Genomic DNA, 14,709 nt, shown 5'->3' on the forward strand with positions numbered 1-14,709 from the left:
TGCGAGAGGGACCAGGGAGCAGAAGGCCAGCTAGGGGCAATGGCTCTTGTAGCATACTCTGTCTTGAGGCTGGGATGTGACCCCTCATGGGCTGTCCTTGTGAGGCTGGCAGGGTTGAGGTGGGGGAGAGGCTGGGGGCAGAAGAGGTGGCTGCATACCTCACTGATGGGGGCCAGGATGGTGCTCTGCAGCATCTTTTGCCTGCTTTGCAGCATCCTGAGAAACCCAGGTCCAGCCCAGGAAATGGGATTTAACTTCCCTCGCACTCCCCTGGGGTTTTTGCTTCCTCCTTTCTTGCTTCTCCTTCTTTTTCCCCAGGATAGCAGCTGCTCTCCTGCTTGCTCTCTGCCTGCAAGGCTTGGGGCAGCCAGATGCTGGTCCACCTTGGTCTTGCCTGTCCCTAACCCCAAGCCAAGCCCTCCCACTGTGGCCCAGAGCTGGCACCTGCTTCCCTGGACCTGTCTCCCCAGCACATGTCCATCCACCCTGTTTTGTTTGAAGCACTTTAATGTCATGGGACAGCATCTGAGAGGCTGCTCATGTCCCTTTCTAGAAGCACTGAGTACAGAGAAGAGGGAAGGGATTTTGGCTCATTTGTGGTTTCCGTCCTTTGCTGTGGACTTTGTCTGGAAGCAGCAGGACCTGCAAACCCAGCAGAGATCTCCAGGGCAGGATTCTGCCCAGCACTGACCCTGCTGCCAAGCACTGACCACTTCAAGGAACACTGGAACTAGCTAAGGCAGTGAGCTCTTTGCAAGGGAGAGCAAGGGGCTGCCCTGGCCACCCCCTGGAGCCCTCCCCACGGGACTGTTGCTCAGTGTAGCAACAAAAATGCCGTCCCTAATAAACTGACTTAATGAGGGGCTTGATTGTGTTATCATTTCAGGTGGGGTAACGCTGTGTATCACCCCATGGGGTCAGTGGTGCAGTGCCTGCTGGGCCCTGGGGCAGGGAGCAGGATGCATTAGCTTTTGGCAGGGGGCACTGGGGGACAACTTGTGCAGCTGGTAATATGTTGTCAGTTGTCACCGAGAGGCGGTTATTGTCACCAGCCCTTAACTAATCCATCTGTTCTGTGGCCTCCCACTTCAAACTGCCCCCTGGACTCAGAGCAGGAGATACAAGCCACTGAGTAACACCTGGCCCCTTCCTAAGCCTGCCCTTTGCTGCTGGCAGAGCGGCCCAGGGGCATGGCCTTGGCTTCCCTACCCCTGCTTGCATCCCTGGTGCAATGAGCCTGGCTCTCCCCTTGTAGCAGCGCTATGCATCACCCCATAAACACCATGGACACAGGAGATATGAACTGCAAACTTTAAAACAGCTGTTGATGGATGCATGTGCAAGTACAGCACAGCACTGCCTCTGCATGGAGTGAAGCAGAGCTTCCTTGCAGGCAGCACAGCAGGACAAGACAGTTTCTGGAGGGGTTTCCCCGGAAAAGTCCTGCTCAGCCTAAATCCAAGCTGTGGTTAGCAGCAGCTACGGTTTGGCTTATTCCTGAGCATGGTGGTTATAGAAAAAGTTTCTGGCAGGCATGGGCATGCTGAGGGTGGGCTGGGCTTTCACAGTCACCAACAAGTCCATGACAACAGGAGGGTCCTGCATGGCCCTCTTGGGGTCCAGCATCTGCCTCGCCAGGGCAGCTTGAGAAGAGGGTGAGGGCAGAGGAAAGAGACCTGCAAAACCCTAGGGCTTGCTGCCGTTACAGAGAGCCCTCCAGCAGCGCCCAGGTGATCCCTGGCTGGCATCTAAAGTGCAAGCTGGCACCATGGCCAAGGCATGCCTTGCACCCAGCTTTGGGGGGGAAGGAGCAATCTCCAAAGAGGCTCTGCCTGTCACTGGGAGGGTGTACAGGGGGCGTAGCGACGCTCGAACTGGCCCACGTCGAACTTGCGCTTGCAGCCGGCGTAGTTCATGTATCGGATCTTGCCGAAGACAGCCCGCTCTGCCCAGCCCTGGTCATGTATGCCACAGATGGACCACAGGCAGCCTGCCAAGCATGGGTATGGAGTATCAGCTCACCCCCTTGCTCAGAGGCATCCAGAGAGCAAAGTAGGATGGGCTAGAGAATGGGCTGAGTTGTCTGTAATGAGTGCTCCCCCATCCCACTGTGGCTTTGGCCAGCAGTGATAGGGCACCTCCCACCTCCCTACTCTGTACCCCAGCCCTGCAGCTTACCTACATATCCATTGGGGTCCCTCCCATCTAGCTCATAGCGGTCATTGAGGTAGATGGCAAACTGCAGGGCCTCCTCGGGGGAGCGAGTCCACTCCAGGATCTTCTTGGCCCAGTACATCCGCAGGAAGCCGTGCATCTTGCCCTCTTGGACCATTTGGAGCTGGGGGGAAGGGGACAGCCACAGGGGTCAGTCTGTGCCAGCTCACCTCTGGCCCCCCAGTAGAGGCTCAACATTTTGCAAGTGAGATATGGTGCACTACCTGGGCAGCGTTCCAGAGTGGGTCATGTGTGGTCCCATGCTCCAGCTCCTCTAAGGTGTAGAGAAAAGGCCTCTTGTCTTTGCTGTGGAGCTTCAGGGTAGTTTGTGCCCAGTCATGGGCACCTGTGAGCAATAGAGGTGAGGAGCAATACTGAACAACCTGCTCCTATAGAGCTCTGAGGCAGGGTTGGAGAACCATTTGAGGGCACCATGCCCTAGAGGCTCAAGACTTGGAGAGAGCATCCACCAACTCCTGTCCTGCCTCCAAAAGGTGCTGAGTGATGGCACATTAGTGCCCTCACAGCCCCTCTCCTAGCAGAAATGGGATTGCCAAGTTGGGGTGACAAGCTGGTCCCCAGGCTGGTCCCCAGTGGTGCCCATTCAATCCAGGACACTACCTTGCACACTGTCGTAGTTCTCATTGTAGTAGCAGAAATTTTCAGCCAGCTCCCGCCGCACCACAGCCTCCTCCACGAACACATCCACTGACTCCTTGTACTTGTCCCGGTGCTTCTGCACCTCCAAGATGGCTCTCTGGGTGGAAACCTGGCCTGGGGACATGGGAAGGGCACAAATCAGGCTGCCAGTCCAAGCTACTGTGCTTGGTCCTGCTGCAAAGCAAGAAACCTGGGATGCTCACCAAAGTGGAACCATGGGGAGAGGTTGCTGAGTGCTGCCTTGTTGGGGTCGTTCCGGTGGGAGCCAAAGGATTTCAGCCTCTCTGTGATGAAGGACTGCAGCACAGCCAGCCCTGCAGCTGTGCCAGGAGTTGCCCACTCCACCTCCTTTACTGTGCGGTCCACCTGCAAGCTGGAATAACAGACCTCCCAAGCGATGGGCTGGGTGGCCACCAAGCAGTGTGAGTGCATTTACAGATGCTTTGCAGCCAGGGCTGCCCTGAGTGTTATGGCCCCAACCAGCGAGTCCCCAGCTCATGCCAGCCTTCTCTTAACCAGCCCTGCATAGCAGAGATGTGGGGATTGAATGAATGAAGTGGGAACCTCCCTTCCCCAGGGCATCCCCACCTCCACACCACCTGCATGTGACCTTAGGCAGGATACTGTCCCTGTGCCCTGCCATACCCTCCCAGCTGTGAAACTCTCTGGGTCTGCTGACAAGTGGGTGTGGAGGTGTCTCCTGCTGGTACCTGTGCCAAGCAGGAGGAGGTATATGGATGACGAATGATGGGAGGGAACTCGGTGAGGAACTCGGGGAGTTGAGCGTGGATCTTGCCCCGGATGGTCCTGGCGCTGTACTCCTGCTTGGGGGAAGCAACCCAGCAGGGCACGATGTTGTGGGCATCAACCTAAGAAGCAAAGCCGTGGAGGGTATGAGCAAGGAGAAGCAAACCATCCCTCCCAATGACATGGCACTCATGCTGCCTGCTCAGGTCACTACAGCACATCTCTGCAGACATGAAACACAGGAGACAAGCTTCTCCTGTGTCTCATCAGCCAGAGTTTTCCCTTCCCAGAGTGTGAGCACCCACCTGGGCAAACGGCACATCTTCTGGCAACCTCTCTCTGACATCCTCCACCCACTGCCGAGGAAGGCGGAGTGGGCAGAAGTCTGTCACCAGCCCACCCACGCCATGCTCCACCACGAAAGTGGGCAGCACATCCTTGGCATAGCCCAGCAGCAAGTGGAAGGGGATGTTCAGCTCTGCACACTCCTGTGGCGAGGGAGAAAAAGTTATGGGATGGTTCATGCCTCAGCAGTCCACATCCCACCTCCATCTGCTGAAGAGATGGATATGCCTCCTCCCTTCTCCCAGGGCTCTGTTCACCCAGTGTGGACATCCATGCAGCAGCTGTACCTTGGCCACCTCCTGCAGGCCCCTCAGCATGAAACTGTAGTGGCGGATGGTGGCATCCAGGAATTTGGGCACCAGGCAGAAGCAGACATGCAGGGGCAGCTCCTGTTTGAGAGCCAGGCGCTGGGCATAGAGGAAAGCCCAGTTATCTGAGGAGAAAGCACACGGGGCAGAGCTGGGAGGGGATGCTTTGCTGAAGGGATGGAGATGGAGTTTCACAAAAGGAATACCCCACAGAGCCCCCCGCAGAGGGCAGAGCAGCCCCAGGGCCCACCATGGGAAGGGACCGAGGCTTCTGCCATCCACGGAAGCTCTGCTTCCTGGCCCACTCCACCAGCTGGTTCACACCTTGCACACGCTGGTCCCGGGACATCCAGTAAAGGATGCAGTGGGCATCCTCCTTCAGATCAGAGCCCTGCGAGACCAGGCGAACCCGCCTTTTGTTGTACTTGAATTCTCGCACAGACGGGGCCACCCTCCTTCGGGCCTCCTGCAACGCCTCATCTTCCTCCTTCCTCCAAGACACGAGTGGAGCCCTCGAGGCCTCGGCCTTGCGCTTCCCGAGCCCCCGCTTCATCCTCAGGACAGCCCGGAGCAGCTGTAAGGAGAAACCAGACCCTGCTGAGCTCCCGGAGCCCTGCCCATCCCAGTCTCCGGTCACTCCAGATACCAGGGCATGCGGGTACCCTGCTGACTCTGGTCCCTGGGCCGCTCCGGGTCCCCGATGCCGAGTCCTCTCCTGAAGCCTGGGGGATGCCGCTACCCTGTCCGCCGTGGTCCTCGGTCCTCTCCCAGTGCGTGGGGATGCCAGTACCGTCCCCAGCTCTTACCCAGTAGCCATGCGTCTGTTTTTCCCGCTGTTACACAAGCTGGGGGTGTGGCGGGGGGTGTGTCCTCCCCAAAGGGGCGTGGTTCCAGCACCCGACACCGCCCCCTCCGCAAGACATCCGGGCTGCGCTCAGGGCGAAACACCGGCTACAGGGATGGGTGGCAGTGCCCGCCCATGCCACCCCTCCCTGCCTCCTGGAACGAGGAAGAGTCTTCGGACACCCTCAGCCGTCACTCGGCAGCCTAACTCCCCACTGGCATCATTCCCTCGCCCCGTGTCCCCAGGTGCAGGGCCCTGTCCCCAGGTGGGCAGTGGAGGTGCTGGCTCTGGACATGGCTGGGCAGAGAGGAGCTGGGCTGCTCCTTCCTCTGCTGCTGCTGAGCCTTGACGTGCTGGATCTCGCGCTGGGTAAGGGCTAAGCGGCATGTGGTGCTGTTCATGTGGCGCTGTTCATGTGGTGGGTGGGGAGTGGGGAGCATCCCCAGGGTGGTGGGTGGCCCTGGAGTGGCTTCACCCATAGACTGTGGGTGCTGCTCACTCTCTGACATCCCAGCCCTTTCCCATGGAACAAACAATGTTGCTCTTTGCAACACAGGAGTGACAAGATTGGCTTTATTTCTTTTGCCTCTCACTTGTGTCTCCATCTGGACAGAGAAGTCCTGGGTCTCAGCTGGACCCTCTTGCTAAACCTTAGTCACTGCTGGGCTCATTGCCTTTGCTATGACCTGCCTAGCAGCACCAAATGGCCCTGCCTGGATGGCAGTGTCACCAGGATGTTCTGTGCCTGAAAAACTGTGAATGATACCCTAATGTTGGCAGTTGACACAAAGCAAGAGCAGTGTTGAGTTGAGCATGGGGAATAAACCTGAGGCTTGCACCTCCTGCAAATCTCAGGTACAGCAATGGGTCCTCTCCTCCTGCATCCCTCAACCCCTGCCCTGAGCTTTCATGGTTGACTGCACATTTCTAAAGACATGCCCCTGAGCTGGGATTTGTACCTCTCTGGCCCTGCTCTGTGGGGCTGGTTCTTCTGCTCCCATTACTTGCACCCAGTGCTATTAGTTCCTGTCTACAGCAGAGAGGTTTGTGTAAACTGCTGCTGCTGTGGTTCCAGCCCACCTCATGGTGACCAGTTACCCTCTCATGACCACCAGTTCCTGCAAGGCTCTTCCCTTCAATCAGGTTTGTCTGACTTCCTCCAGGTATGGGTGAAGGTGGTGGAACAGGACTTAGCACTGGTGCCTGTGCCAATTTCTGCCCTGAGACAGGTGCCCATAGCTTTTTCCTGCTTTATCGTGGTGGGGGATTTACATACCCTGCCTTGCTGGTGATCACGTTGCCATTTGTGGTATCCAGGTGTTTGATGTATTCAGGGTGGTGAATCCTCACTGCTGATGGTCCATGGCTCATGCATAGCTCCAGGAGGTCATACTGGTGGTGCTGTGCTGTCCTGTGCCCAGCACAGCCATGGTCTCAGCCTTTAACTGCCCTTCCTTGCACACCTTATTCCTCCACCTCTTTGCAAGGACCACCACCACAGATGTAACAGTGACTATTACCCCAACTCTCCCTACCTCCTCTGCATTCACAGAGACCACAACACTGCTGCCCACCAATGACTCCACCATCACAGCCACCATTCCTCCCTTCAGCTCTGAAACCTTCACTCCAGAGGTGCTAATGGATGCTAGTGCTGCCACAGCTCGGGGGAGAAGCCCAGCTGCCTCCATCACCCCAACCCCACAGGCAAGGGGCAGCCCAGCCCACAGCACTTCTGGGTCTCCTGCCAACACCACCGTGGAGCCTAAGCTCACCCCAACAGGGCTGGGGCTCACCACCGGCACCCCAGCTCCAGCTCCCATGGCCATGACAACCAACTGTGCTGCTGAGACGACCATCGTCACATCTGTGGGGACAAGCACGGCCGTGTCTCTCAGCTCTTCTGGAGTGGAAACGAGCCTGCTGACTGTCCCCACCTCTGCTTCTACTCCTCCGCCCTCGGTGGGCACCGTGCTTGGCACCAGCACGTCACCAGGGCCCAGCAGCTCCTCTTCTCCCACTGCTGCGGCGCCGACGGCCCCTTCAGACGAGCCCTCCGCGACCCCGCCGAGCACCGTAACCAACACGGAGGTACCCGGGATCATCCCCGCATCCAGCCAGTCGGCCGAGACCAGCCCTGGTGCCGCCACCCCGGCAGCCCCCGAGACCACCGCGGGTGAGTGCAGCTCCCGTGCCCAACCCGGGCGGGGACGGCGGCACCAAGAACCGAGCCCAGAGAGGAAAGCGAGGAGGGTTGGGAGGCGGGCGGGGTCTGGGGAAAGACTGGCAGCTGGGCCGGTGTGGCTGTACCCCAGGAATGTGGCTGTACCGTCGCTGTCCCCTGACTGTGTGGCTGTATCCCAGGAGCGTGGCTGTACCTCCGGAGTGTGACTGCACCCCAGCTGTACCCTGGCTGTTGCCTGATTATGTGGCTGTACCCCACCAGTGCCACTGTACCCCAGGAATGTGACTAGCCTAGCTGTTCCCTGACTATATGACTGTAGCCCAGCAGTGTGGCTGTACCCTAGGAACATGACTATACCTCAGCAGTACTCCCAGACAGCTCTGCTCCAGCAGTGCCCCTCCCTGGATGCTTGTGCCCCAGCAGTGTGACTGTATCCTGGTTATGTTTCCTGGACTTTTTACCCTGGGGCTACAATTATACCCTGGCAATGTCCTTCTGCATATGCCTGTAGCTGACACTGAAACTGTACCTTGACCCTGTGCCCCTGCCATGCATATACCCCTGGCAGTGCCCCTGGTATCCAGGTATGGTGGTACAGAAGCTGTAACCTGACAAAGTACCAGTACCCTGGCCTAATGCTGACAGTGTGAGAGCATCCCGGCAGAGTGCCTGTACCTCAGCGATGCCCTCCCCACATCTGTGCCCTGGCAGTGTCCCTGTGCAGCAGCAGGGTGGCTGTGCCCTGACAGTCCTCCAGCATGCCCACACGCCTGTACCCTGACCCAGTGCCTGCAGGCACCTCCGAGTGGTCTTGACCCTGACCCCAAGATGAAGGAAGTGGCTCTGACTGTCAGCAGCATGCTTCATCCGTGACATGCTGTAACATGGGGAAGTGATGCCTGTACAGACAGCCCAGGGGACAAACCCCGGGCTTGGAGCACGCCCTTCCTGAGCGCTGCCTATTCTCTCCCAGTTCCCCGCGCTCGGAGCAGGCTGTTGTCTCCTGAAGGCGTTGGTGCCGCAAGCCACCACCGAACGTCATCCCGTGGCAGGGTGCAGGGGTCCCTGGCAGCCTGGCTGCTTTCCTGGGCATTTTTTGCATTGTCACCATCCCCTTGCCAGACAGAGGACCTTCTCTGCAGCCGTGGTGGTTCTGCCTGCTGCTTGTGGGGCCAGACGTGCAGCTGATGCCTGCTCGGTATCGTGCCCATCCCTGGGAGCATCTGTGTGGGGTAGAAACCCCTACTCCACTGCCAACACCTGGGGAGTAAAAGGACCCACCTGGATGCTCCTCTTCTGCTGGGTGAAGGTGACCTGGAAGCCCCAGTACTGGGGCTGTGGTGAGTGCTTGCAGCGCTGCCTGCCAGAGAGGCATCAGCTCCCACTTGCCTGGACATGGCTGGGCAGAGAGGAGGGCTACCTCTGCTCCTGCTACTGTTGACCCTCGCTGTGCCACACTTCATGCTGGGTAAGGGCTGAGTGGGATGCGATGGTCTCCGTGGGGTGGGTGGTGAGTGAGGAGCATTGTTCCCCCAGGTGCTGGGGTTCACCACCTGCAAGGGGCACCTGTGGGGTGCAGAGAGTGAAGTGCTGTGAATGCTGTTTGCTACACAGGAAGGAGAGCTGGGCTTCCAGCTCCTGCTTTGTGTGAGAATGAGGACCTTCAGTGCAGACACCCACCTGGGCATGGGCTGGGATCAGACCTTTGTCCTTCCTCACAGTATTATTTAACCAGCTGCTATTTAACCATCATCTCTGGGAGGGGGTGCCTGCTGGGGTCTCTGGGAGTTTCTAATAAGGATGGCTGAAAGCAGCTAGTCACTCATGGCTTGTTTCTCCATCCCCATGTAGGCAGGGCTTCATACTCACTTGGTTTGTATTGGGATCACCAAAGAATCCAGCCTGGCTTCTCAAAGCCAGAACCTCAGAGGCACCCCTTGGCAAAGGCCCAGGCAGACATGCTGCTTTGTGCATCTTTTTGGAGAGGGTCACAGGTGCCCAGGCTTCCCCAGGGACAGCAGGCTGCCAGGCATAGAGGCTGTGGAAGCAGAGGACAGCCCCCTGCTTCCTTCAACACCACCACCCCCATCCCGCCCTGAGCTTTCATGGGTCACTGCACGTCTCTAACTGACGCTGATCTGCAAGCTGGGATTCGTTCCCCACTGCCCCCCTCTGTGGGGCTGGCTCTCCCATTCCCATTATTTACACCCAGCGCTATCAGTTCCTGACTATCTGCAGCAGAGAGGTTTGTGTAAACTGTTGCTGCTGCAGTTCCAGCCTGTCTCTTGGTCACCAGTTCCCGTCTCACGGTCACCAGTTCCTGCAAGGCTCTTCCTGTCAGTCGAGTCTGTCTGGCTTCCTCCAGGGATGAGTGAAGGTGGTGGAACAAGTCTTAGTGCTGGCGCCTACAGGAGTTTCTGCCCTGAGACCAGCCGTGCCCACAGCTTGTTCCTGCTTTGTCAGGCTAGGGATTTATGTGCCCTGCCTTGCCCTGATGCTCGTTCAGAGATCCCCATGTTTGATCCCTGCAGGATGGTGAACTGCACAAGAAAGAAACTGGCTTGCTGGAATGTGTCCAGAGAGGGGCAACAATGCTGGTGAAAGGTCTGGAGAACAGGTCTTATGAGGAGTGGCTGAGGGAACTGGGGTTGTTTAGTCTGGAGAAAAGGAGGCTGAGAGGAGACCTCATTGCTCTCTACAGCTACCTGAAAGGAGGTGGTAGTGAGGTGGGGGTCAGTCTCTTCATCCCAAGAAACTAGTGATAGGACAAGAGGAAATGGGCTCAAGCTGCACCAGGTGAAGCCTAGATTGGATATTAGGAAAATTTTCTGTACTGATAGAGTGGCCAGGCATTGGAACAGGCTGCCCAGGGAAATGGTGGAGTCACCATCCCTGGAGGTGTTAAAGAAACATGTAGACATGGCACTTCAGAGCACGGTTTAGAAGGCATGGTGGTGTTGGGTTGATGTTTGGACTTGATGATCTTAGAGGTCTTTTCCAGCCTTAACGATTCTATGACACTCCATGGCTGAAATATAGCTCTGAGTCCCTCAGGGAAGTCATGCTGGTGGTGTTGCAGCGCTGTCCCCAGTACAGCCATGGTCTTAACCTTCCACTGCCAGCCTATGTGCACCTTATTGTCCAAGCTCTTTACAGGGACCACCACCACATACATGTCTGCAACCATGTCCTTGACTCACTCTACCTCCCCAACACCCTTAGAGACCTCAACACTGCTGCCCACCACTGACTCTACCACCACAGCCATTGTCCCCTCCTCCAGACCTGGAACAGGAGCCTACAACTTGAAGAGGTCCAGCACATCCATAGGGAATGATAACACCTCACCTCCTACACCTCCTTCCACCACACCAGCACTGACAGCTGCTTCAGCTGAGCCTTTGACAACTCCATCTGATGCAACAGAGGACCCAAATACCAGCATGACACTCCCCAGGAGCAGCCCCACTTCTGGCCAGACAGCAGGGACCATGGCCAAGACCACTCCTGTGTTCTCTACCCTGACCCTAGGGACTACTCTGGGCACCATGACAGAACCTGCAACTCCCAGTGCAGCCACAGGTGAGTACAGCTATAAGGTGTCAAGAGGGCAAGGGCATGGTCAGGCTAACAAACCCCCATGGGATTGCTGAGCTGTTCTTGGGTGGTTTTGTATAGGTGGCTTCATGTAGGTGTCTTCATTTAAACTCAGTCTGTCCCCAGCTGTAGCAGCAGCCTCCTGCATCTTTCTGCAGACAATGCTAACACAATGTTGCTTCGCCCAGGCACAGAGCCCTCTTCCCCAGCCATCAACTCAACCCAGACCACAGAATTTACCCTCAGCAACCCTACAGACCTGCCAGTGACACTGCCTGTTTGCCCTACCATCACATCCAACACCAGTAAGTGCAGTGCCCCAGAGACATTTCCACTTCCCCCCATGCACTGGTGGCTTCAGACTTCCAGGGGCCAGTGCAGGGGATCTTGAAGCCCCACTGCTTTTGCTGTGCTTTCAGTGTGGGGGCATTTATGCTCTGTGGGATATGTGGTTTGCTGTACAGGTGGAGGGTTTTTCTCCTGACAGTGCAGGGTGTCCATGACATGATTAACTTGGGACAGATCCTGTGTCTGTTCCAGCTATCCTGGGTGCAGGATCCACCCAAGCCTTTGGTGCAGCCCAAGATTCAAGGACAATAATCAGACACACATTATTTGTCCCTAGGTGCATCTCACCTCTTTCTGTCGCTACGGATCAACGTCCCCCTGGACCTGGGGAACACCACAGTGCAGGAGCTAGTGTTGTCCAAGGTGAGGTGTGCCAGAAGAGGGTGCCACTTCGCATCTGCCAGCCACAGTCCAAGACTCCAAGGCTCCAAGAGTCAGTGGGAGTGGAACAACTGGGTCTTGCACTGAATGTCACTTGGAGCCCCTTCAGATGAAGGGGAGACCCTCCTTTAGAATAGTCCAGGATCGGGCCCCTCCTAGGTGGGGAGCAAGGGTAGGAGACTCTCTCTGACATGGTTTGATGATTGTCCTCTCCCTCCAGCTCCGCCAGGATCTGCAGACAGCATTCCCGTGTGCTGGCTTGACGGTGGAGTGGCGAGGGCAGAGGAGGACCTGACTGCTGCTGCTTGCCCAGCTGGCACTGATGTGGACTGGCAAGCCTTCAGTTACAGCCCCTTAGTCCATGGCAGTGCAGCCCTTTGGGGTAACCTGTACAGCTTCCCCTGGAACCTGAGATCCCCTGTCCTTCACTGTGCACCCCCAGAGGAGCCCAAGTGGTCCCTGTGGGCTTATGTGCCCTGCCCCTTCCCACAGCCTGTCTGTAGAGCCTGCATCCTCCCAGCACCTTGCCCTGCAGCAGACCCGACTCACACTGGGACTCTCCCACTAGTACTGCTATAGGACTGGGAGGACAGGGACCCTGCAGTGCTGGGCTTTTACCACTGGGACTGAGCTGGCTCAGCCATGAAAGTCACCCTGGGGACTGAGGATGAGAGACCTGGAGCCCTCAGTTCTGTTGTGCCCAGGGCATTCAGGGGCTTGGTGATAGTGACCTCCAAAGATCTGCAACCCAGGAAAGCTATGAATGTCTTTAAGAGATGCTCCATGGCAAAAATGGGTGGCTCTGGGAAGGACACAGGAGAGGAAGAGTCCCCCTCTCCCATTTGAGCCCTATGCTGGGGCCAGCCAAGCTCCTGAGCCCTGCAGTGCAGAGGGTGACACCGGAGCCCAGCACACCAGCTCTCCCTGGCTCGTCTGCAGTGCTGCTGACAGAGGAGCACACCCGTGCAAGCATGGGCTGGGCAGCAAAGGGCAATCCCACGTTTTCTGTGGCAAAGATGATTTCTGTCCAAGCTGCCTTCCCTGGTTTTCATCTAGCAGAGGTACCAGCCAGGAACACCAGCTGACTCCCAAAACCTTCACAGCTCAGAGACGGGCTCAGAACTGTCCCCTCTTGGCAGGGGCTGCTGAAGGTACCCTGGAGGACAGCTCGGCAGCCCAACAGGCTGAGGGTCCCCCATATGGTGCCCTCTGCCCCATTTTACCCCACAGCTGCCGGGGCAGCTGTGTGCACCGTGAGACTGTGGAAATCCCATAGGCTGTGCTCCTTCCCTGTGTTTTTCCAGTCCCAAGCTAAAGAGGCAGCCGCCCGCGTCTGTCCCCCTGCAGCAAAGTCATTTATTAACTGATTAATTAGCCAGATAAAATCCAACCGAAGCAATTATTAGCCTAAGCAAGTCACCTCTCTGGGAGATTGAAAACTGAAATAATTAGCAAAATAGTTGCGTCGCTTGTTGGGTTATTTGTGACTAATCCCTGCTCCTCGCTGGCAGCCTGTGCTGTCTGGTCTTGGGGAGGGCTGTGAGGAGCTGCATGGGGCTGTGGCCAAACCTCCTGGTCTCCCCCAGTTGTCACCAATCTGGGAAGGAGCCAGCAGCAGACAGGACGAGGAAAAGACACCCTGTGATCACCCAGCTGCCTGCTGGCTTGCAGGGGCTGGGAAAAGCTGGGCTGGGGCTGGGAAAAGCTGGGCTGAGGCTGGAAGCTGAGCCCAGACTGCTCATAAGGATGCTCCACTTGGGACATCGCTTGCATCCCAGGGCTGCTCCTTTGCTATCCTGCTGCTTGGGTTTGGGGGGCTTGTTGGAGCTGTTGGCACCAAGAAAGGTCCCTTACCACCTGTACAGGGAGCTGGGGAGCAAGGCAAAGCCTGCTGGAAGGGGTCCCTATGCCGGATGCCTGGTGATACACTGGGAAAGATGTCCTTGTGCTCTGCCTACGCTGTGGAGCCAGGCCAAGAGTCCTCCCACACTGCATCCCACTGAGCTGCTTTCTCCGGCTGTTGAATCCATAACTTCAGGCCCTGGGACATGGCCAGGGGCCAAGGCTGGGGTAATGGAGCCAAAATGCGTCACAAAGGGAGGAAAAGGTCCTGAAGTGCCGGGATGAAAAGGTGACCGGGGCACTTGCTGTCCCCTTGCCGGCACAGCTGCCTTCCACCATGGTTGCAGGGCAACAGGGGAAGGAGATGCTTCGGTCCATCTGAGCTATCATGGTCCCAGCCTGGGAGGGAGAAGGACATGGTGGGGAGATGGGGCTTCTATGGGCATAATGGGTGCTGCCCAGGCTTTGGGGAAGCGGAGTTCTGACAGGCTCCTGACACTGCCCATGCTCTCTGTGCCTGCCATCCTTCACAACGCTGACCGCCACCTCATCCCATAGTTGCTCGCCTGCCACAGACCCCTGGCCAGAAAAGACTTGGAAGGTTGAATCCAAGTCCCACTGCTTTCCCATCCCTGAAATAATTTCTCATCCTCTTCACTATAACTCGTTCCCATCTACCAGCATTGTGCAGAGAGCAGACCCTGTTCCCAGGATTGTAAACTTCAGAGGGCCCATCATGAGCTGTGTCTCGAGTCCCTTCTGACTCAGGTGTTCCTTCCACTTTCCCCCCTGCCAGTGGCCATAACCTGGCTCCTGCTCTCCTGCAGCAGGGTGTTGCAACACACCCATCTTGCCAACTCATCCAGAACGTATGGGGTTGATGGATAACCTGGTTCCCCACCACCACCACTCCTGAGCCCTCTCCAAATGCCCTTGCCAGGAGGCCAGAACGGTGTCAGTAGGAGATGCTGGGATCTCTGCAGGACTGGAACACCCAGCCCATTAATTCCAGGAAAGCTGATAAGGCACCATTCTGAGCCATGCTGTGCTGGATGGTGCAAAGCCCCTGGGTGATGAGATTCATGGCATCACCCCTGTCTGCAGGCTCCTGAGGGGCTCTGATGTCCCTATGAGGCTTTCATCACTGATAACTGCAGAGATTACTGCAAGTGATAATTATCCTTGCAGGAGCTGGAGGCTTGCCAGGACCTTGGTCTCAGGCATAGCTGGTGCAGGAA

The 14,709-nt window shown here is 57.1% G+C and overlaps 2 protein-coding genes across 7 annotated transcripts; one reads left to right on the top strand and one right to left on the bottom strand.

Annotated features, from left to right (window-relative positions):
* Positions 1-992: 992 nt before the first annotated feature.
* On the bottom strand, positions 993-5,128 carry LOC137454119 (deoxyribodipyrimidine photo-lyase-like). 4 transcript variants are annotated; one of them, XM_068164027.1, is made up of 10 exons: positions 5,081-5,128; positions 4,599-4,848; positions 4,254-4,399; positions 3,927-4,109; positions 3,585-3,743; positions 3,078-3,276; positions 2,836-2,988; positions 2,439-2,560; positions 2,179-2,338; positions 993-1,990 (listed from the first exon to the last, which is right to left on the bottom strand). In XM_068164027.1, the coding sequence occupies exons 2-10, from the start codon at positions 4,825-4,827 to the stop codon at positions 1,836-1,838; spliced, it is 1,506 nt and encodes a 501-aa protein (XP_068020128.1). In that variant the 5' UTR covers positions 4,828-4,848; positions 5,081-5,128; the 3' UTR covers positions 993-1,835. The 4 variants fall into 4 exon arrangements, with proteins under 4 accessions (XP_068020128.1, XP_068020127.1, XP_068020130.1 ...); XM_068164026.1 differs by having other exon boundaries at positions 5,014-5,111; XM_068164029.1 differs by having other exon boundaries at positions 4,937-5,100.
* An 85-nt stretch (positions 5,129-5,213) lies between these two features.
* LOC137454065 (uncharacterized) lies at positions 5,214-13,028 on the top strand. Of its 3 annotated transcripts, none has more exons than XM_068163934.1 (6): positions 5,215-5,487; positions 6,671-7,294; positions 10,460-10,885; positions 11,089-11,205; positions 11,526-11,611; positions 11,850-13,028. In XM_068163934.1, the coding sequence occupies exons 1-6, from the start codon at positions 5,412-5,414 to the stop codon at positions 11,922-11,924; spliced, it is 1,404 nt and encodes a 467-aa protein (XP_068020035.1). In that variant the 5' UTR covers positions 5,215-5,411; the 3' UTR covers positions 11,925-13,028. The 3 variants fall into 3 exon arrangements, with proteins under 3 accessions (XP_068020037.1, XP_068020035.1, XP_068020036.1); XM_068163935.1 differs by having other exon boundaries at positions 5,216-5,487; positions 10,526-10,885; XM_068163936.1 differs by lacking the exon at positions 11,089-11,205 and having other exon boundaries at positions 5,214-5,487.
* The last annotated feature ends 1,681 nt before the right edge of the window (positions 13,029-14,709 follow it).

Source organism: Melanerpes formicivorus, unplaced genomic scaffold (assembly GCF_026170545.1).
Source record: "Melanerpes formicivorus ecotype bairdi unplaced genomic scaffold, bMelFor1.0.p_v2 SCAF_76, whole genome shotgun sequence".
Lineage (NCBI taxonomy): Eukaryota > Metazoa > Chordata > Aves > Piciformes > Picidae > Melanerpes > Melanerpes formicivorus.

Excerpts from the sequence above, each read along its gene's own strand:
- LOC137454119 (XM_068164027.1), bottom strand. The coding sequence starts at position 4,827 with ATGAAGCGGGGGCTCGGGAAGCGCAAGGCCGAGGCCTCGAGGGCTCCA. Across the intron at positions 4,400-4,598 it reads CCGGGACCAGCGTGTGCAAG|ATAACTGGGCTTTCCTCTAT; the intron begins GTGTGAACCAGC and ends CTTTCTCCTCAG. Across the intron at positions 2,989-3,077 it reads CTCCCCATGGTTCCACTTTG|GCCAGGTTTCCACCCAGAGA; the intron begins GTGAGCATCCCA and ends CCATGTCCCCAG.
- LOC137454065 (XM_068163934.1), top strand. The coding sequence starts at position 5,412 with ATGGCTGGGCAGAGAGGAGCTGGGCTGCTCCTTCCTCTGCTGCTGCTG. Across the intron at positions 10,886-11,088 it reads AACTCCCAGTGCAGCCACAG|GCACAGAGCCCTCTTCCCCA; the intron begins GTGAGTACAGCT and ends TGCTTCGCCCAG. Across the intron at positions 11,206-11,525 it reads TACCATCACATCCAACACCA|GTGCATCTCACCTCTTTCTG; the intron begins GTAAGTGCAGTG and ends ATTTGTCCCTAG.